The following is a 22,839-nucleotide window of genomic DNA, read 5'->3' as shown; positions in this document are numbered from 1 at the left end:
ATAAATGCTTCAGCAACAAAAAAAATAAGAGCAGCTTCAATTTTAATAATTGGAAACGGAGTAGAAAAATCTGCTTGCTGTTTTCTAACTTCCTGAATCGTCAACTACGTGAACAGAGGAGAGAACTACAAGATTGATCCCTTGAAAATAAGCATTTTTTTGGGCTTTGACTTAAATATCATATTCTCAGAAATGTGTGCCGTCTTGTTTTAGTGGTTGCAGTTGGTGTGTGTTTGTGTTTTTTATTGACAGAGTGTTGACACAATGATGCTCCATTGATTTAGCTCTTTGGTAATTTGTTTTCTGTTGGAGTTCTTGTTTGGACGAATATTAACGGTTCTGACTGGATCTGATTAAACTGTGTCATTGCACCAGTATGTTTTATGCTTGATGTTAAATTAACATTACGCGGCATTTATAGATACAAAAGATTTCTAACAATTAAAAAATAAAAAATAAACAAAGGTGATATCCTTGCTTGACTGGAAACAGGAAGTCTTTAAAACTGTTTGTCTTTTTCCATTATTCCAATAATGATGCACTCGTATTTTACTTTACAGGTATTGTTTTTTCCCCCGCGTTGTTTAAACAATCATTAAATACTGTGTGGTGTACCACAGGGTTTGTTACGAGGCCCATGTCTGTTTTGAAAGTGTCTCTAAATAAAACATGGGTGGGCAAATACATTTCCCGATGGGATCACAATTAATATAAGGACTTCTATGGAGGTCTGAGCTACGGGTTTCTCCCAGTATTACTATATATTATGGATGCAGCAATACCACTTTCTCTGCATGTTTGGTCTGATTCAAATCTTTCAACATAGTAATGATGGCTGAAGGATGTGAGATGTGGACGCTGGATAAAATCATGCACCAACCGTCTAAACCAGAGCAGAGGAGTTTTATTCCATGCGTTGTTATTTCTTAACTGAATAGTATTTCCTCATTGCCCCTCCAGGGGGCCTCATGTGGTCTGCGAGCCTTTTATAAAGGCCAAACTCAGGAACAAGCTTGTTTCAATGAAACAGTACAGACCTCTTTCTCTCCCCTTTGTCTTTTATTCACCGTTTCTCTACAAGTTTGTTCTCAATCTGATTCTTCTTCTTTTCTTCCTCTCTCTCTTTCTACACGGTAGAAATTTCCGGAAGCACCTTCGGATGGTGGGCAGCCGCAGAATGAAAGTCCAGAGTAAGTCTCCCACTGAATCCGCATGCATGTGTGTTGGTGTCGATGTGTTTTCACGCACTCACGCTCTTCGGTGTCATAACATCCCGCCTGAGGCTCATCGGTGGCGGATTCGTGCTTCATGCATGGAGCTGCAGGCCTGCATGTTCACACGATGGTGAAATAAAGAAGTGCGACTGTTGGTGATTTATTCAGTTTTTAGTAGTTTGTGTCCGTGACGAGCGCGACGCCTTTTCATGTTGATTTCAACTGTACCTTGATTCCATTTCTAACTAACAAGACAAATTCACATCCAGTTCGTTTGTGCTGCTGTTTTGTTTTTCCTCAGTGAAGTTCTGTGTATTTGTTAGTTTTAATATGTCTATAATATCGTTTGTATTGGAGGATTCTTCCTATTGCTATCACAATTTTGCCTAATTCAAGTGAATAGTTGTAAAAAAAATTACTGGATTAGTGTATGAGTGGGTGATGGAGAAAAATTTAACAAGATTTAAGCTGGGAAAAGTTGCTAGTTGGCTCAAGGTTGTTGAATAATGACAAAAAACAGGCGGTACCCTACACAATTTGCCAAACTAGATACATACTTCTCCCATTTCACCAACTGAGAGACAAATTGCTTATGTTTTCAGAGAATTTGGCAAACATTAAACTATCAGTGGGCTGAGAATGTTATTATATCCAAATAGCTGCACATTTGACGTATGAATCAACTTGTTCCTCTTCTGAGCAGCAGGTGGCAGTAGTGAGTCACCGTTTCTCAAATTTGTACAGAAGAATCTGCAGCTTCTTCTGTGCTCACTCCACCATCTGGAGGAACGAAGTGGCATTACAATACGAATAAAGGCTGGTTAGCTTCAGTGTTTCACTAACCAGACCAGTTACCTAACGGCGTCACATGCTGGGTCAACAAGGCCGAGCCCCCGATTGTCTCGGGTTAATTATCCATGGGAGGGTGTGTAAATGTGCGAGTGTGTGTGAGTGACTTTCTCCCCTCCGTCGACTCCATCAGCATTCGCCGAACGCCGAGCCAAGAGCTTCAGCCGCTCGTGGAGTGACCCCACCCCCGTCAAGCCCGAGTCACTGCATGACTCCAGAGACAGTGAGTCCCAGATTCCCCCCGCACACACACACACACACACACACACACACACACACACACACACACACACACACACACACGCTGATGTCTTTTTTCTTCTTTTAAAAATCAATACTCCTGATGATTTAATCAGATTTTCCTGCAACACACTGCAAAACTATGTCCGCCACTTGAAAAAAATTGCAAGTCAGGGGAAAAACAAATTTCAACTTTTCTTTTTCAGAAGACTCTTGCAGAAAACACACTTCCGGGTGTTGTTTTGTCTTATACAATTTAGGTACCTCAAGAAGACTTAAGAGGAAGGGTTAATAATTTAAAAAAAAAAAAAAGGCTCCAATACCCAACCCTGTGGAACGCCACAACACAATTTAACTGATGATTATGCAAATGTGTCTATATTTCCTCCTTAAAAAATCTTTTTTCTTTGAAAAAGCTGAAAATTCATAGAACTCTTGAAAAAAACACAATGGTTGTGAGGTTTTGTTGAAATTGTATTAATACCCATGTTTACAACACTTCAATCTGGTTCAATAGCAATGTATAATGTATATCTGTAGTAGCTAGCGCCATAGTGTGTGTGTGTGTGTATGTATTTAATGTGTATATATATATATATTTGACCAAGTGGAAGCAGAAGAACAGAAATGGGTCTCATAGCACACCCTGTGGTACACCACACAGTGTTAAATGATAATACCTGTAAAGTAAAATATAAGGACATCATTATTGGAATAATAAAAAAATAAAAAAAACCCTGTTGAATGTCAAGGAGTCTGAAGATTGAATTGTACTGGAGGGATTGAACATACACACGGAAAATAACAGAATTTACCAACAAATATGTTCAAATCAGCAGATACATTAAACAAACATTTAACCCAGAGACTCTCTGATGGCACTCTGACACACACGCTCCCTCTTCCTGTGGATTGTGGCCGTCACTGTGTGTCCGAGGTCTACGTGTCCGTCTACAGTCCGTGCTCCTCCGGGTCCGAGTCCTCGGCTGTCCTCATCCATCCACTCAGCCGTCCTCATCTTCCAGCCCGTTGTCCATCTGCCTGTTGCTTTTGTGTGTCGTACCCGTTTCCGTTATTGTGTCGTTTTGTGTCGTCTGGTTTGAACGCCCCCGTCCCTTCCTGGAGCGGAAAAAATATATAAATAAAGGCACAGGTGCAACGCTTTAAATAAGAAGAATGGAGCGCCCACCTCTTCTCTAATCTCATTTGTGCGATTTCCTTTCATCTGAGCCTTTGTTCCCATGTGTGAGCCAGGTGGCGAGCTTCAGACCTCCACAGGGACGCTGGACGAAGGGGTGGATGAGGACGCCGACTGGGAGGAGGAGAGGGAGACGGAGAGGGCGGCCTGCGAAGGAGAGGACTTCATCCCGCCGAAGATCATGGTGAGGATGCTGGAGGTTACATCCGAAGAACAAAGATTCACGTGCATTTGAATTTACGATTCCTTCTCATATCTGCAGCTGATTTCCTCCAAGGTCCCGAAAGCCGAATATGTTCCCAACATCATCCGCAGGGACGATCCCTCCATCATTCCCATCCTCTACGTGAGTAACCAGGACCTATTGGCAGGTTGTTGAAAATAACAAAACAAAATCTAAGCATATCAGATAAAATCTAATTGAATTACACATTCTTGAAATGACATATGTTAAGAATATCATGAAATAAATGTAATTTGAGTTTCAGGTCCTGATTTTTTACAGAAGCTTACTGTTGCTTCTATGAATGATTGAGTGGATGAATGTCAATTAAAGATTTGGACAATATTTTGGGGGGAGTTGTTACCTTTCCCCCAACTGTCTTCTGTTGCTATTCGGTTTATGATGAATTATCTTCCATAGTGCTTTTCTCTAACATGTTCAATATTTACCTCCAACAAATCCATGGTAGCTCAGTTTAATCACTCAAACATGAAAACTATCCCTTCTTTTAATTCCCAGCAGATATTCATCATGTAACACACAAGTCCTCATTTGAATACGATTGTTTGCAGATGATGTTACTCTTAGTTGATCACTGTTCTTCTATTCTTTGATTTAGTGCGTTCTATACATGATCATAGTGAATCGGGCCCCTGGCGTCCTGATTTAGTTTCTCCTCTTCTAACAGAAGACTTTCGTCTCAGACGACTGACTGAGAAGTTGTGAAGAAAATTGCTTCTTTGGCTCTCTGGCGTTTATCTAACCCAAGTCGGCCAGAAGTCTGCAGAACTGAGAACCGAAGCATAAATTTAGTGTGTTGACTTCTCTGCTCCATCTGTGCTTGAAAATGAGCTCTCTGCTTTCTCAAGCATCTGGTAATGAAGATTTTTTTTTTGTTTGTTTTGTTTTTCCGTGCATAATTTCACACAACTCCATTAAACAGCCATCGGCCACCCACTCCTCTGGTTTCTTTATATACAAGTACGATGAAAGGAACAACGCTTTGAGATCAAGGAATGACACCATGAGAGACTTTGTGCACAAACAGGAGGAGTTTTGTTTGCTTTAGGTTAAAATTACCCTTTACACTAGGACGATGGACCTCAAGCGTATCGAACAAATTAATCTGAACTTGGGAGAAAATGTAGAACGTATTTGGTCAGAAATTCAAAATTGGAGGTTCAATGCATTAAAAAAAAAAAAATCACTATTCAAGTCCACAAATAAAAGTCATGGGGGAAATGCCTGCTGGTTTGTTCTTCCTTTTAAAACACATTGATAGCAGACAATCATCAACAAAACATATGTTTTTTAGTAAGTCACGTGGCCCGTGAACTATTTTACACAATCTGAGAGACATATTTCCATATTCCGTCTTTATGACGGCTAAATTGATTTTGTGTTTGTCATCAGTGTGTAAATCAACTTATACACACGATTTCACGTTTGCGCTTGTATTTTTAAGAGCACACCTTTACGAGATGAAGCCCATAATGTACATTTAGGCCCCTTTTTCACGACATTTTCAAGTGAAAATAGAAGAGTTTGGTTTGATTTTCGGTGCCCGTTTATACGGCACTCTGTCTCCGTGGAAACAGAGGGAAATGCAAATTTTTTTTAAATACTGCTGTTGTTGCTAGTTGTTCTGCACATGCTCAGTAGATGGACAATAAGAACAATGTTTTCCTCTGTCATGTCATGACTCCCAGTCCATATTCTCCTGGAACGTGGTAGTTTTATTGTTGACAGTCACCGTAATAACAATCTAACTTGTTGTCTGTCCATTCGAATGTCCATGTACTCTCATTGTTAATGTTTATATTGTTTTGTTCACTGGACTCGTGTGAGTGGTTTCATTACAAAAACAACTAACAGCACCCACTAGTGGCCCAACATGTCAACTACATCGTTTTGTGCCGTTTCCGTACAAACAGACATCGTTTTCAAAACGTTGCTATGCAAACGCAAAACTTTTCTGGGAAAAACAACAAAAAAAACTAAACACACTGTCACTTAAAACATCATATAGGTCACAGAGTCAATAAATGGAAATGAGCTCACAGTCAGAACTCGTCAGATTCCTGAACAACAGCAGCAGAATAAACTTTCCCTCATTAACTCACATTTTAATCCCATGCAACAGAAACTTTTGGGATCACGACCTCTCGGAGAGTTTAACCTGGCGTCCCATTAAAGTCATTAACGATTCTAATTTCTGCCTTCACAGGACCACGAACACGCCACGTTTGATGACATCCTGGGTGAGTGAAGAAAAGTGCTTTTTCCTCGATCATCAGCCGAAGTGAGAATGACTCTGTGGCCTGCAAATGTGGAAAAGATGAGGGTGGAATAAGCTTCAGCTTGCTGGAGTGAAGGATGACTCATTGCTTTTGTGACGCGTGCGTCTCTCCAGGGACGGCCAATTTATATGTCTCACCATTATGGCTGGGTAGGAAAACTGACACCTCTCCCTCTCTCTCCATCTCTCTCTCTCTCTCTCTCTCTCTCTCGCTCCCCCCCCCCCCCGTGATTGTCTCCCGCCCAGAGGAGATCGAGAAGAAGCTGACGGCCTACAGGAAGGGCTGTAAAATCTGGAACATGCTAATTTTCTGCCAGGTGAGCAAACAATGTTTTGACATTATGGGGTCACATTTTTCCTTTAACTCAACTGTTAGTGTGAGTCTGATAAATAACCGAGCATCAGCTCATGAGTTACAAAATAGGTTGATTCTCTTTCTCCCAAGAAAAAGTTGGAAGGAACCTGCAGAACGAGACTCCGAGGTGGAGACTTTTTGCAGAAACACTAGAGAACACTATGTATTCTATGTACAAATTTAATTCTGGAAGGATGGTTCCTTTTAATTGTGTGTTTTTATCGCTGACCCTGTATAGAAATGTCATTCTGCAGCGCATCTTTGATGTAAATTTTCAGAATGACAATAAAGTAAATCTTTCTATTTATCATTTTTATGAAAAAAGATGTTTGTGATGTAACCTAATCCCTCTTAAATTCCCCTCTTTCTGAGACTTTAATGTGGATAAATGTTGCAGTCAGGTGTAACTCTAATTAATCCTCATAGAGGCTGAAAACAAGGAACCACACAGTCTGAAAAGAAATGACAAGAAATAAAGACAGTTGTCGTCACGTGGAGGCAGGAAAAGTAAAAAGTCAAATCAAGTGCGAGAAAAATCTACTTCAGTTTATCAAAATAAAACTCACTGCCTCTGGAAAATCTGAAGGTAAGTGTATTAATAGGTCGCACACACAGAAACGTGTTAGAACTGGGGAAATGTGGGTATGAGTGAGTGATCTGCTGCTGTCTGTCTTTCTTCTGCCTCCTCACCTTGATAATGACGGTAATAATGATAGTTGATAGTCTTTTCCAGCTGCTCTCGTTCGTACTGCTGCTGAATAATGTAACACACCTCCTGCTGCCTCAATGAGACGTGAAGCACTAGAATAAATAGAAACGCTCATCTTCAAAGAATGGATGAATCTTTTTGGGAGGCATGTCGCTTGGTTACTATAACTTTTGAGATTAATTTAGGATCTTTAAATATTATTTACATACAAAGAAATATATTGGAAAGTGTAAAATTGACCAGAGTTAAACATATTTTACCCTTTAAAAAAAAAAAAAATGCAATGGATTTTTTTGCTGTTTGCAACAAAAAATGCCTAAATGACGCAACTTAATCCAACCCTCTTGTTTCCTCAGGGAGGTCCGGGACATCTGTACCTCCTAAAGAATAAAGTGGCAACTTTTGCGAAGGTGGAGAAAGAAGAGGACATGAGCCAGTAAGTTTTAGTTTATTATTATTTCTGGCTGAACGATAACTGGATGGCCTTTTTTCTTATATATTTTTTATTGTATTTTTTTCTTTTATTTTTCCCCCTTTTTCTTTTTTCATTCTTTTATCTCTTTTTTTTTTTTTTTTTTTTTTTTTTTTTTAACCTTTTTATCAGTGTTTTCTGCCGTTTTAAACCCAAAACTTTTCTGAAACAAAAATACAAAAACGATGTATTTTCTTTTGAAATGCTGTCGTTTAAACCGTTCCTGAATGTCTTTCTCTCTTCGGCTGACCTACTAAAGGTTGCTTGTGTAAAAACAGGGACAAACGGTAACATTGACGGACGATATTTAACGTGCTGAGGAACATTTCCTCTACCTTCAATCTTTATTTGTGAACTTTATTATGAAACATCTTTTGTATTCATGGACATGAAGAAAAGCATTTCAAAGTTTTATAAATAAAATAAATACAATTAACTCTTTTCTTTATACCTTTGACAGGATTTGACATGAGTCCTTCTAACATTAACTCCCAGATGTTTACGATACAGAGATAATTCCTAAACTACCATACTAACATTGAGCTCACATACTTTTCCCATATCTTAAATATTCTCTCCACTCAATCAATTAAAAAAAATCCTGTTCTGAGAGCGTTACAGTTAAGATTTAACAGTACTTTGAAGTGATGTTTGAACTAATGGACAAACAAGCGATGAGAAAATACTGTGACGTGTGTGGGTTTGGATGAGAGAGTGACAAACAAATCAGTCTGTGCCGTTCAAGCTGTGAAGCAACAACATTTTTTTTTTTTCACTGTTTCACACGCAAATCTGAGCGTCGGCTGGCGACGCGAAAGCGATTCACGAGAAAGAAATCACATCACAGAGTTCTTCAAACATTGACCTTTACCTCGCTCTGTCACTCGTCGCTGCTTGATCGCCCTCGCCTCTCCTGTGTCACCAGGTTCTGGCGGCGGCTCGGCAGGCTGATGAGCAAACTCAACCCGGCGCCGAACCTCATCCACATCATGGGCTGCTACGTGCTGGGCAGCGCTAATGGAGAAAAGGTAGTTCCAGTGTAGTAGTGTCTGCGAGCATGATACTCACAATACTCACTCACAATTAACTCCGCCAGCGGAGTTAGCCGCGAAGGTTTTGTTTTCGTCTGCTTGTATTTATTTATTTATTGGTATGTATGTATGTATTTTACCAACTTTTCACAAAAACTACTTACCTGAGTTGCATAATATTTTCAGGGTTGATTTGTCATCATCAAAGGACCAATATATGAGATTTTGGGACGTTAACGGCGAAACATTTCCGAATAAATCCCCCCAAAAATAATTCCCATACAAAGCGGACGAGAGAGACACCACCAGATCAAAGGAGATCAGCGGCTGTTGCCATGGAGACGCTCCCTGCTCATGGTTTCACACAGGGATGTTGCTACCTGACCTTGATAGTGAGCATCAATATGAGCTAACGGCTATCATGCTCGCGATGGCAAGTCGGTTCCGCAAACAAATGTGGCGTTGGCGACATTCTGCGCTCTACCGAGTGTAGCTCTAGTTCCAGATGTGCTCGCCGTCCGCCCAGATGATTCATTCAAACCACACATAGAAAACCGACTTCCTGGTGGCCACGTTTGTGCATGTACACGAAATGTGGTGATCGGCGCCATTAAAAACACAATTTATTTTTAAAACAGCTCAGAAGGTGAAACTACTGCATGTGCACATGGAAAATCCAAATGTTTTTTTTTCTTCTAATAAATCTCACAGACAGGAGAGACATGAATACTTCACCAGCATCCTCTGCAGCTCTGATTCTGCTGCAAAAGCAAAGCAGAGACAAGGTGGAGGTGGGGGGTGGGGGGGGGGGGGGGGGGGGACGACACAATACACACGTATACAACACTTCTGAATGACAGGAAAATAGACTCCTGGACACCAACTCAATTAATCTACACACACACACAGATTTGTCCATTTGCTCTCGCCGCAATGACACGCTCGCAGGTTTGCACTCACACTCCTGCCATAACCCCCCCCCCCCCCCGACACACACACACACACACACACCCACAGACGCTGACACAAACGCTTACATATGTACGTGCAGACAGACTCTCGTCCAGCATATGCACTTGAAACACTGAAATATTCATCCCCCATGTAAACACTGTGCCCAGTGCTGCCGCTGCTGCTCACTGCAGCGTTAGTCATCCTCTGGTCGTAAGCTCGGCGTAGAACTTCAACCTGCACCCTCAACCGAGGGTTTGAAGGGAGGATAAATCTCTGTGATTTAAAAGCAGGTGGCTCGTGAAGGCTTTTTTTTTTTTTTTTTTTTTTTTTTTCTTAATGTATGTGGCGCGTTCCTGTGCCTCCTCACATTATTGCCTGCATCTGCTGCGCTGTGGAACACTGTGAGGACGGGAAGGGAGTCCAGGAAGAACGGGACGCCTGTTTTGTTGTTCTGTAGTACTGTTATAGAAATTTGTTATAGAAATTTGTAGAGAAATCTGGAAGCTTCTGCAACAAAACATTTATTCTATTTTGCATTTTATGTTGCAGAAAAACAGTTAAAACACAAGGGGAGACTTAAAATGACTTCAAAACATCGACAACACGCAGAAGAAAAACGTCCAAATGGCATGATGTTGACAACACATGAGATAAACCAGAAACATGCATCAAAACAAAAAAGAGCTTGCAACTAGTATTTGGACTCAATAAACACATAAAACTTGGGATGCATCGATACCAAGACGAGTATCAGGTCGATACTGCTACTCAAACTCATAAAAGATCCTTTGTTTATCGCTGGCGTTTAGAGTATGAATTAGGCTTTATAGAATTTATTAAGTTCAAGTGGCTATAGGTTAGTACTCGTACTTGTACTTGTCCTGTTAAAACATGGTACTGGTGCATCCCTAGTTCAAATGTTCATTCTCAAAAGTACTTTAATAATGGCCGTATAAAGGGTTAAAACTGGAGCAAGTGAAAATTGTCTAAAAAAAACTAATGCTGTTAAGTTGAAAAATACATAATTTGTTGACATAAACTCTCAGTGCTGGTTTGTTTATTACGTATATCCGATTCCAAAAACGAGTTATAACTGGTAATATGTAAATGGAGTAACTAAAAAAATTGGTACAGGAGCAACATGGCTGGAAAAGTAAACTGTATGAGGAAATACCAGAGAGAGGAGCGTTTTCCAGCTAGTTAGCAGCAGTATGGTAGACGGGCAGAGTCTGTCTTATTTGACTTTCAAATGAGATTTGTGAATTTTTCACCCACAATTTCTACAATTCTACACCAAATTCATTTTACAGAGTAAATTGCAGTTTTGACTGTGCTGGTTGCAATTTCTAAAGACAGTTCCCTACTAATGCCTCTGTGTGTGCCGGTGTTCTGGGAACATCAGGAGTTGGTTCATTACTACAAACACATGACAGGTTCAGGTTCTGCAGTCGGACGCCATGGCACTGCCACAGAACTCCAGAACACACTCGTATTTTACTTTTACGAGGAAAAACCACCTCCCCTCTTCAGCCAAGTGATGAAATTTGCAATATTTGACTTTTTTTCCATCGATTCCAGGGTGTCCAAACCTGGAAAACACAACCTAGTAGGTCTCGACAGACGATTCCCATCAAATAGTTGTTCCACTCACGGCTCGGTGGAGGCCACAGGTTCATTTTGGTTTCATTACAAAGACAACCAACAGCGCCAACTCGTGGCCCTGCATGCCAGCGACATAGTTTTCAGCGTTTCTGCCGTTTCCTAGAAACAGACGTCCCATTTGAAAACATTTCTTTGTAAACGCGGAAGTTTTTCTTCAACGAAATCGCGAAAATGAGGCGTTTTCACACCTTTGATCGGGGCCTGGATGCAGGATCTTATAAAATCAGGCCCTAAGTTGGTTAAAGCTACAGAGAATATGGACGCATGGACCAGGTGCAAACTTTTAGTTTTCTTTCTTTTTTAATTTGATCCTTTGTAGTTGCATCAAGCTTAAATTAAAGTCTTCCATATACGCAGTAATGATCGAGGTTATAGAAGAAAGCGTCATGGATTTCATGTCATTAATCTCTTATTTGTTTCGGAGTAATGACAAACAGCTCTGAGGTTAATTGGAAAGTGATTTATGTGAGTTTTCCAAAGGCTGCTTATGATGTGTTCCCACCTCGGTAATTGTTTTGCACCGCCACGTTTGGCGTCTCCCCCGACTTGCACATGGAAACAGACGGATGAGCAGGAAAAGGCTTGTTCGCCGCGTTCAACGACCCCCCCCCCCCCCCCATCCCCGCCGCTGCCGCCTGCGTGCCCTCCTGCAGGCTCAGCTGGAGAGCCTCTATTAATAGACCCACCGACTGAGATCCCGTCACTCCACCGCACCTCAAACCCCACCCCTCAGCCGTCACCCGCCCTTTTGTCGAAGGTTTGAGAGGTCGGAGCCTCCTGGAACTCACAGATATGATGTTTACAAGGTGTTTACAAGCGCGACTCTTTATGGGGAACCCATTGAAACGCTTTTAAATGAAGTCACCTTGCCCGTGGAGCTTGTTGAAGTTTACTTCACAACTTACTTTTTCAAGTCAACAAAAAAAACAACTTTTAGAAAGTGCAAAATGGACAAAATTATAAATATATATAGGTATAGGTTTCTCAGGTTCTGAGACAGGATGAGGTGTAACCACACATGTTTTTTTTTTATTAAGACTGAAGATATTTATTGTCATTTATACAAATAAATAGACATTTACACTGTGCAATGAAAAGCTTACTTTGCTCGTCCCCCAACCTACAATTAACTAAATCAAATACAAAAGAAGGAACCAAGTACGTACAGATAAATAGGTTCCTGAATAAGTTCACAAATAAATAAATGACTAAATAAAAACATTTTTGAAAAGATGAGGCACATTTTAAAGTAAGACAACAGCAGCAGCTTCCTTTTTTTTTAACTGAGCAGAGTGGATTAATCTAAAAACGCAAAAAAAACACAAAATCTTGAAACGCTGACATCGTAGCTCCACTTAGTGAAAAAACCACGACAGGCGCTCCAGAATCTACTGAGCTTGTTCTGGCTTTTCCAATTAATTTTCACAATCTAATTTTTTTGGTTCTATAATCAAGTTGGAATCCAAAGCAGAAGTTCCACTTTTTCATTGAGTCACAAAAAAGACTCTTTTCTTGCTTGCGTTTCCATAATTCCCATTATTTGTGTGTATCATGTGTTCTTCTCCGTTTTTGGTGTCCGGCGACGATACAGCGCCCTCTATAGGCCCGGTAGAATTACTACAACGTTCTTGCTGGTTTTGTTTAGACAGACTTAGTTTGGTGTGTATCTTATTTTCTCGATCATTTTCACAGTCACAGATCAGAAGATTGTCAAAATCCACAGTAATTTCATGTATCAAGCCCGACATCAAGTTCTCAAGCATGTTTACTACAGTAGCTCCACGATTTGACCCGTTTTTATTCCCGATAAAGCTCCTCTGATGCCGTCGCCTTCGCTTATCTTACTGTCACCTTCAGATTTGGCAAATTTTCAGCGGCCATATGGCGCTCCTGTATGGAGAGTCTGCTGCGACGTAGGTGGAGTCAGGCGATGAATATCTCCTGAGAGAGTATTCAGTATATATTCATGGGGAAGTCAGTGTTTAATCTGACACAGATTAGTGGTTTCTGGTTTCTGGTGCCCACAAGTTGCGCTCACAAAGGCACGGATCATGATTTCGAAAACACTTCCTCTCAAGATCTTTCTTCTTTTTGGGCCGGCTGGGCGCATTCCACTATCTAGATGACGGCACTTTTATGTTAACGGGATGAATTATTGTTCCTTTAAAGAGTTGTGCCATTTAAAAGCTGGAGCGGTGACTGTGGATGATTTCACCCTCACTCCCGCCGCAGAGTCGAATCTCCCCGTACGCACAGAAAACCATCGCCACGAGTGATTTTCATTTTTATTCCGCTCTTGAAGTCCAAGTGGCACATTGACCTTTTCTGGCGTTCCTGCAGCTCTGTGCATACAGTCACATCTCTGTGTCGCCGCCGCTTCGATTGTTTTCACTTTGCAATGCTTGCTGCTGTGGAACAAAGTGTTCCCTCTAATTTAAGCCCCCCCCCTCCCCTCCACCCGCAGCTCATCCAGACCCTGAAGCGCCTGATGAGACCCTCCTCGGTCGAATTCAAGTCCCCGCTGGAGCTGTCGGCACAAGGTGAGGGGCTCCGACACTCCACTCTTCACATCTGGACCACAGACGGGCCGTCAGGCACAAACGCAAATAAAACTTTAAGTATATCCCGTGTCCGTATCGATGTGACGCTATCGGCCCCGGGCTGCACGCCGGCTGAATTTTAATGGTGACCATTAATCAATGCCAGCGCGCTGCTCGGCGGCGAAGGGAGCACTTTATGGAGTGTGAGCGAAACACACAGGTGTGAGCTGAGCCTGTGCATCCCTCATCAGTCATTCTACCAACATTCCACTGATGCCGCGGTAATTATTTTTCTATTAAAATGTCGTTATCGCCTGCGTGTGTTTCCCTGACATACACGCTCACACACACACACACACACACACACACACACACACACACACACACACACACACACACACACACACACACGGCTACATGTGTCACGTTGATCTGCATGAAATGATAATACACAACCCCAAGATCTCAGGTATTTCCATCACAGCTTTTTGCATATCGAACTGCTAAATGAACTTCACTTTGCATTAGGGGTGTCCAACATAAGGCCTGCGCGCCAAAACCGGCTCACGGGAGGCTGCGATCTGGTCGAACCACAACGCAAATTGTAAAAATATCCAAGAAAACACCGATTTCTTTTTTTTTTTTTTTTTTTTTAAACAAATGTCTTAAGAGGATTGGACACGGCATAACAGCCGAGCTGAGATATCGGTGATGCTTCTATGAAAGATAGCAAACTAGCAGTCATGCTGTGAAGGCGAGTTTGTAAAAACACCCATAATGCAACAGCTGTAGGAGAAGTTTTCTGCACATTTCAATGTGTTTTGCACCAGAAAGTATCATAAAAATTGGCATCATGTTGAGATTGTAGTAATTTTCTGTAGTAATTGTTTGGTTTTTGTGATTATATAGACATTTTCTTCATGTATACTCTGCATCACAACAAAGAGAAAACAACCCTGAACTAAAATGTGTTTGACGCTCCTGATGTGAAGCATGGTGGGGGCAGCATCATGCTTTAGGGTTGCCTCTTAAAACCTGCCCAGAACTGACTTGAAAATGCCTTTATCTTACACCTAGAGCTCCTAAACATCTCGGACTCCCTTTTTTTTAATGATTAAAAAAAAAAAGTTTTATCCCAAAACCAAAAAAAAGCCTTAACTTGCTGGAAGCCGCCATTTTACTGACAATAAATTACACAACAAACCTGATTTCTATTTTACCCATTCAAGACAAAATTGGGCTGCATTTGATCCTGAACTAAAGTGTGTCTGACCAGTGTGTAACACTGTTTGTCACATTCACCCATTCACACAAACACCAGTGTCTGTGGCCACAATGCAATGGAAAATAGCTTCATTATGGCCGACATGGTGTTACCGTCTCTCCCAAAGAGACTTTGTTTTTTGTCCGATCGAGCAGTTTAGACCTTCAGTGAAATGGATCTGAGTGCTTCATGGTGCCAAAACAGATTTACATACAGAGTCTGATGTACATTTCCCTATATTATTGATTTATTGGCAAGGCTACCCAGACCAGAGTGGAAAATAAAGGAATGGAAAGCTTGCAATAACAACACATCCACAGAACATCAGAAGATGAAAGAGGAGAAAAAAGATTGTTTACAACCGAATGACGGAGGGAAAATATGTGTGCGTTTGTCTTTTCTAGGTCATCTGTCAAATTGTATTTGATCAGAATTGATCAGGGAGATGTTTCTCAAGCTTGAAAAGGTTGAACAGTGAGTGATTTATGGTTTTCAAAATGAGGGTCTCCCAGAGGGCACGCTCTGTTACCAACGCCATGAAACAAAACAAAATAGAATACCATGATCTGACACGTCAAATTAAACAGGAACCTCCGCGAGAACAACATATGAGCCATTTTATGCAACGAACACCAATTTCGGAACTTGATGCTCTGAAATGAAAGCAGAGACTCTTTTTTTTTTTTTTTTAAACAATGGTACTCATTTAGTTGTAACAATATTCAAGTAGAGCTGTGGAGTAATTTAAAGGAAAACGGAAAGTTGAAATGTGTGAGATTTCAGTCAGTTCAGGTCAGATTCAGGTGAATCTTTATACTTTCTTTAAAATCTACGTTAATATCTTCACTTCAAACATATTCCAGTGAGTCTCCGGTGAAGCGTTGATCCGGTTTGGATCAATCTGGATTCCCTGAAGGAACAGAGACTCTGCACAAAGCTCGTCAAAGCATTCATCCAGACCTGCCAGCAGTCCCAGTGCACCTTCTGCTTTCTGCACACTTAAATTAGCTTCTTTAGGCCGTTTCTATCAAGTCTGTTTTAATTTCCCGACTCAGTTCATGGCAAGACGAGCCTGCACTCAGAAGCTTGCAGGACTCATCGATGTTACATGTACGGATCTCCTTATTGACCACAACTAAACTCGTATTTTAACCCTGAGGAACCAAGCTCGCTGTTAATGAGCGTATCAATAAAACTTAAAACACGTTTAGCGTGTGGCATCGCCGCTGTGTTAGAGTCCGATATGTAACAACGACCCAAAATGTTATAAAATATAATGTAATAAAACCCAAAATGTAATAACTGCTCGAAAATGTAACTGAGCACAAAACTTAAAAACTTTTAATATTACATTCTGGGGCAAAATATTTTTCTCCTAATATTGTAATAATTCTATTACATCAGACTTTGAACTGCTTCAATGTGAATAACACTGAAAGAATGAGAAAAGTTTGGACTATTCTTTTTTTTAATTACGTTTATATACAGTTTATGGCATTTATGTATGATTGCTGTTGCCCAAGTCATTTATAATATTCTGTTCTCCATAATCTGTAATCTATTTCTCCAATCATCATTACAAAATCACTATTAGTGCGTTCCTTATCTCAACCTTATGTTATGAAATAATTAAAAGGTTTATATCACCACTGTGATTTTAGATGCAATTCTATGCCTATTATTATATGACAGAAACTGTTTCAAAATATAACATTGACCCAAAAAGTAGGTTCATTCTATAATTTATTGCCAAAAACCAACAATTGTATGTCTTATTTGCATAAAACTACATGATTATTACTCCTTTGACGTATGTATTGCACCCAGTGGAATATTTTGTAATACAGTTGAACATTTTTCCATAATTCACTGAAACATTTAACCATAATTTCAATTTTCACCTTTCTAGCCCGCCGCCCACAATCTTTAGTCAGGTAAAGAGCTATTGAAGATCTATCCGGGCTCATTAGCTCTGGAAAAAGGACTTTAAAGTCCTTTTATACATTATTCCAGCTCACCAGGGGGCGATCAAGACATTTAGACAGCCGTCAGGTTATTTATCCTTTAATGCCTTTAATATCCTTTTGGGTCTTTTTATCCTTTTAGTCAATGGTCCTGTGGTAAATTACAGGCCAATAAAACACACATTTATCCAGTTTCCTCCACTCAAGCAGTGGAGCTTCTATGCGACGGCTGAAGAAAATACAAAGATAGTAAATAGCTCTTCTGCACATGCTCAGTAGATGGACAATAACAACAATATTTTCGTCCAGAGTGTCATTACTCAATTTTCTCTTGGAACTTGGTAGTTTTATTTTGACAGTCACTGTAATAACAATCCAACTGCCGTTTCCATGTAAATGGGCATTGTTTTCAAATCATTGCCGTGTAAACGCAAAACTTTTCTGAAACGAAAATGCAAAAGCGATACTTAAAACGTTGCCGCGTTAACGTGGCCTCAGTTAATCACCTTCAAAATAAAAGCTCATTTGCATGAGTGTGTAATTTAGCATAGAGGACCTTAGTAAATCACACACAAAGGAAAAAATGCCAAGTATTTTACGGATTACACTTTCCCAAAACCGTTAGATGGAAGGCAAAAAAGTACAACTCCCAAAAAACCACAAAAAAAACAGAAAAAGATTTAGCAAAAACCAGCGAACAGGCAGGTGTATAGTAAAAAAAACTGATGTGAGAGAAATACAGTGAAATGCCAGTTCATCTCTGGGGTGTGATTAGGAATCACTGCTCCTATTCCTCTTCCCTTTGTCCTCATTACAAGAAGCCGCTGACCGATGACACTCTGACGCAAAGTCAATCAGCACAGCTCAGTAACCCCCCCCCCCATCAGTGCACTGTCAGCACATCCCACCACATGTCAATGTCCCATCAATACTCAATATGGTCACCAGGTTTGTCTCCATCAATCTGACTTAACGCGCAAGACTCCATATTGGAAAATCTGATTTTACCATTAGTTTGAGTTAATTCATCTGCATTTGAGCAAAACCCTTCCAGAGAGATATGGTCATATTACCAGTCACTTTATTAGGTACAACTTCTTAGTAATAGTGAACTTAGCCAATCACATGGCACCAAACCTGGACTAGAGAAGAACCTTAAAGGGGTCATATTATGCAGCTTTTCAACACTTTCACATGGTCACGTTGGTCCAGCAATGTTGTATTCAAATCCAGCTTTTCCCTGATTTTCCTCCATTTGAATATTGGATCAAAGGAGCTGCATTCAGAATCTGCTGTGTCTGCGTGAGCTGGACTGGCTCCACACATGCCCATCTTTGGAAGAGGAGGAAGTACTTCCTCTCGTGGTGCCATGTGCCAGAGCAGACCTGCCTAATTGTGATTGGTTAAACCCCTGATGACACTATATAGGGTTTGATTTCTGATTGGCTGGTTGGAGCAACACACTTTTTAAAAACTGAAACAAGCCAGGGAGAGAGAGGACAGACTTTCTTCACTTCTTGGGCGTCATTCCAGGTATGGGGACGATTAGAACTGTTGGAAAATCATTAGAAAGTGAACTTAGCAGAATATGACCCCTTTAAAGGAATGAGTCAGAATCAGTCTTCATTTCTGCAGAATTTGCTTCAGACACCATGAAAGCTTGGATCCATCCTGCCTGTTATCGACAGTTCATCTGCTGCCGCTGTGACATCTTAGTCATCTTAATATGCGGTGGTTAGCGCTCTTTCTTCATTGACCAGAACGTCCCCAGTTCGATTGTGGTTTGGGTTTGGGGAACTTTCTGTGTGGAGTTACCTTCTCCTCTGGGTGGATTTACCCTCCGGTTTCCTCCCACAGCCCAAAAACATGACTAATTGGTGGCCATACAGTACATTGCCCGAAGGCATCCCCCAGGGTGTCGCCGCAGTCAGCTGGGCTCGCCTCCTGCACCCCACAGTTGGATAAAGTGATAGGATGGATGGATGCTCTTTCAGGTTGAAATGATTTATTCCACATAAATAAAGCTGTAACGTTTGCAGGCACTCTTCAGTGTTCCTAAGCTTTATTTTATGCGTCTGTTGAACTGAATTGCACGACTCAAAGCAGTTTGACCACGAGGTCAATCCAAGAGACGTTTGCACGCCGCAGCTCACACTCTGCCACCACCCTGAAAGAAACCAACAATCCACCAGCGTGACGTGAACCTTTCGTTGGAGGTCGTGTCCGCTCACCTCGACTTCTTTCTGTTTATTCTTCTGGCTGCAGGCAAAGAAATGATCGAGATGTACTTCGACTTCCGCCTCTTCCGCCTGTGGAAAAGCCGCCAGCACTCCAAGCTGCTGGACTACGACGACCTGTTGTGACGTCGCCCGACGGCGTGTTGGTTTGTGAAGCCGGTGACGGCGAGCCTCAGCTTGCTTTTGTGCGTTTCGGAGGGTTGAAAGTTGGAGTCCTGCTCTTTCTCTCTCTCTCTCTCTCTGGTCTTGAGCCGATCCCGGACCGGCTGCGTTGGCAGGGAGAGTCGGACCGCCGTCAACAGCGATGGTCCGATCAGTTTTTTGTTTTTTTTAGCCCGTCTGAAGCGACGGGCGTCCATTCAGCCGGCGGCGTCCCTTCTTCTCCTCCCTCAACCATTTTCCCTCGGCCCGTCTCTCTGAGACGGGAACCAGGAGGAGGAGCGGCCCGTCATCCTCGTGTGTCAAAGAAGCCGACTAGAGTTATAGATTCCCGAGTGCGGACACGCCGTCAGACGAAGGAGTGACGGGTGGGAACACTTTGCTGTCGCTGTTTCGCCTTGCCTTTAGCCGACCTATCTGCTCTTTATAGATGGAGGCTCACAAGGAGGGGAGCGTTCCCTTTTTTTTTTCAGGTGTGGAAGTAGAGCTCATATGTAAATAAACAAGTGCTTAACCGGGAGTATTAGAGAATAGATTTCCAGCAACTCACTCCTCACGCTTTCATGTGAAGATATAGACGTCTAACTTAAGACTTATTAAAAAGTAGAGTTGTCTATTTAACACAGCTTTTTCTTTTCTTTTTTTTTAAATTTCAGATAAATGTATTAGTATTTCGTACAGACTGTTGTATTAACTCAGGTTAAATCTCTTGTTTTCTACTGAGAATTGTCCTACGGCATACTGTAGACCCGAATCGAAGGCCTTCATCCTCTTCAGTGAACCGTCGCGATCGTCAGGGATGTCGTCGTCTTCGCCGGCGTGCGAAGGGCGCGCCTTTCCGCGTGCGCCCGTAGCCGAACGCGCCGACGCGCTCGTGCATGTTTCATGACATCACAGCGTTACGTTTGAACCCGCCAGCCGACGCTCGCCTATTATTTCCCCGAGCTGCCGGTTTTCGTTTATTTTATCGTTCCCAGCGTGTGTTCAGTGTTGCATGTGCGCGTCCATTAACTTAGCCAGTCGCACCGGCGAAGACGCTTTGTAGTGAATTTTAAAATCAAACATACATACTGTATACTTAGTTTGATAAAGCGATTTACTCACATTTTTCGATTCTTACTCGACGCTTGACTTGAATCACTCGAAGTAGCAGCAGAGTGAGCTACTTGACTTTTTCTTTGATGATATACTGAACCAGTGCCGTTTACAGTGAACACTGGAGGAAACCTTATATGTCTTTCAAATATTGTCTTCGCCGTACACATTTATGGCGTTTATAGTCATTTTGGTAAAATATTTTGCTTAGAATTACACGTGTTTAGTGGAAATAATGGATTGCATTGTGAAGATGTTTGATTTATGTAAGATAGATTGAAAAATGGACCTAATAGCTTGTAAGTTTTACACTTTATAGAAGGTTTGAGACGCCGAGGGCTCGATGCCACATTTCCCACAATGCAACTGGATTGCATTTTTATTTCTATTTACTGGTAATCAATCGTGCATTCTCACGCAAGTCTGAGTAGCCATGATGACATCGTCAGCCATCATGAAATGTGTTTTCCCTCCATTTATTGGCGGGAAAACACAGTAAACATCATAAAACAGTTTCTAAAGTCGTACCAGTTCCAGCTGAAAACACTTTTTAAATGCAAAATCTAAAATAATCCCTTGAGTGCCCGTTTAAAATTTTACCTGACAGGCGTTTTCTAACCTATTTTACAACGAAATCCAGGATCCGCAATCGTCCGAACCCGCATCTGTTGAACGGTAACTTTATTTTTCTAAGAGCAAGGGCTGATCCCAGCAGACTGTAGGGCTGCGGAACACTCACACTAACTTCAAACTAACAAAGAGATCAAATTTAAAAGGGGTGAAGTGCTGAGTAAGTGCAGAGTCTGACAGGATGAGTGACATTTACATCGCTTCATCTCACGCTTGTGCTGAGGTGGCCATGTCCTCCATTACACACCCTCTTCCTCCTCCTCTCAGCAGACCTCGTGTCCTCACAGAGACATGGGGAGACTGGAACCCGGCACCAGGATGAGCCGTTTAGGTGGAAAGACACAGGAACGATTCAGGGGAAGGACTTCTGTTTTCTACATGGTAACACAAAGACATGTCACATGCTTCCTAACTTTCTATCCAGGCTTCCCTGAACATGTTAGGCGAGCGACCGAGTCCCCTTCGCCGCGTATTTGTCCTCCCGACGTCATGTCATGTCATGTCATGTCATGTCATGTGTCGTCGTAGCTGCTGCTTCCTGATCCGTGCCGGCCCACTGAGCCGGAAAAGAAAGTGTAGCTTTTTAAAAGTGCGCAGGATTCCAGACGGAGGACTCGCCTGCCCGCCTGCCCGCCCACCGCCGCTGCTGTACGTCTTAATGCATCTGGCCGGACGCAGAGCGGACTTCATCCGGAGAGCTTCGCCCCAAAAACGGGGACACGGAGGCATTTGAAATATCTCTGTTTAATGCCGGCAGACGATGTAAGACATTAAATATTAGTGAGCTCTGTCTTCAGAGTGCTCTTTTATGGTCTTAACTGCTTTTTATCGAGGGCAATAATGACTGCTGCCGCAGGCTTTTGGACCGAAGCCCTTTAAGCGGACGAAGGACATTCGGGCGACTTTTGATTATTTTTTTCCTCAGTGACATTGACGCCGTCTTCTTTCCTCATCTGGTTTCCATTATGTGACTCTTTCTGATGAGTTTGTGTAAATGTTGTACTGCATTCACAGAAGAAGAAGAAGAAACTTGTTTATGGCTCATTATCTGGAAATTACGACATTCAGAGGTCATCGCTGTCACGACCTCAGTGTCAGTTTCCACCTGTAACTAAATTACAAATGAGAAGCAGAACAGTGCAGCTGTTTCAGCGCGTTTTGTGAAATGGTTACCACTCATATAACAGTACTAATGCTATATCTTAATCCAGTAACTGTAATCCTGTTACTGTTTCCCAACACTGCTCAGATTTTATCCAGTTCGGACATTTAATTACAAGTATTTTTATGTAATTACCAGACAAAAAGCCTAAAACTGTAGTTTTCTTTTATATATATATATATATATATATATATATATATATATTTCTCTTCGGTGAATGCAATCTTCTCTGTTCACGTTATTACTTTAAATCATGTCTGTGGTAAAACATGCAAACTGTTGTATGGTAACGCCATGAAGTAGCACGTGTCATGTGATGACTGTAAGAAACTACGATATTTTTACTTTCTGTGCTATGAACTGTAAACTCTCGAGTAGTATCTGAGTCCTTGAATTACCTCTGAAGACTTTACATGAGAGAGTGTTTTATCATGTTTTCCTGAGCTCCGTTGTTCCATTTAAAGCTTTTGCTGGTTGTGATGAATGCAGACTTCCTGCTGTTTTACTTGTCGTGATCAATGGGTCATAATGTACATTTTCCTTGCAATGTTACAAAAACAGGGTCAGCTTCTTATACAAATG

The 22,839-nt window shown here is 41.5% G+C and overlaps 1 protein-coding gene across 1 annotated transcript in view; it reads left to right on the top strand.

The window, feature by feature from the left end:
• Nucleotides 1-19,337, top strand: part of nsmfb (NMDA receptor synaptonuclear signaling and neuronal migration factor b) — a gene marked incomplete at its 3' end in the record, with an annotated part of 54,254 nt that extends 34,917 nt beyond the window's left edge. Inside the window, exons 6-15 of the mRNA XM_080467610.1 lie at nt 1,138-1,190; nt 2,197-2,286; nt 3,558-3,685; nt 3,764-3,847; nt 5,952-5,985; nt 6,270-6,340; nt 7,444-7,523; nt 8,485-8,587; nt 13,671-13,746; nt 19,240-19,337. Coding sequence (XP_080323736.1) covers nt 1,138-1,190; nt 2,197-2,286; nt 3,558-3,685; nt 3,764-3,847; nt 5,952-5,985; nt 6,270-6,340; nt 7,444-7,523; nt 8,485-8,587; nt 13,671-13,746; nt 19,240-19,337 — 817 coding nt within the window. The remainder of the gene's footprint in view (nt 1-1,137; nt 1,191-2,196; nt 2,287-3,557; nt 3,686-3,763; nt 3,848-5,951; nt 5,986-6,269; nt 6,341-7,443; nt 7,524-8,484; nt 8,588-13,670; nt 13,747-19,239) is intronic.
• Nucleotides 19,338-22,839: the final 3,502 nt, after the last annotated feature.

This window comes from Lipophrys pholis (assembly GCF_963383615.2).
Source record: "Lipophrys pholis genome assembly, chromosome: 7".
In the NCBI taxonomy this organism is placed as follows: domain Eukaryota; kingdom Metazoa; phylum Chordata; class Actinopteri; order Blenniiformes; family Blenniidae; genus Lipophrys; species Lipophrys pholis.
The sequence above is the reverse complement of the archived record's forward strand: the minus strand, read 5'-3'. Positions and strand labels throughout refer to the sequence as shown.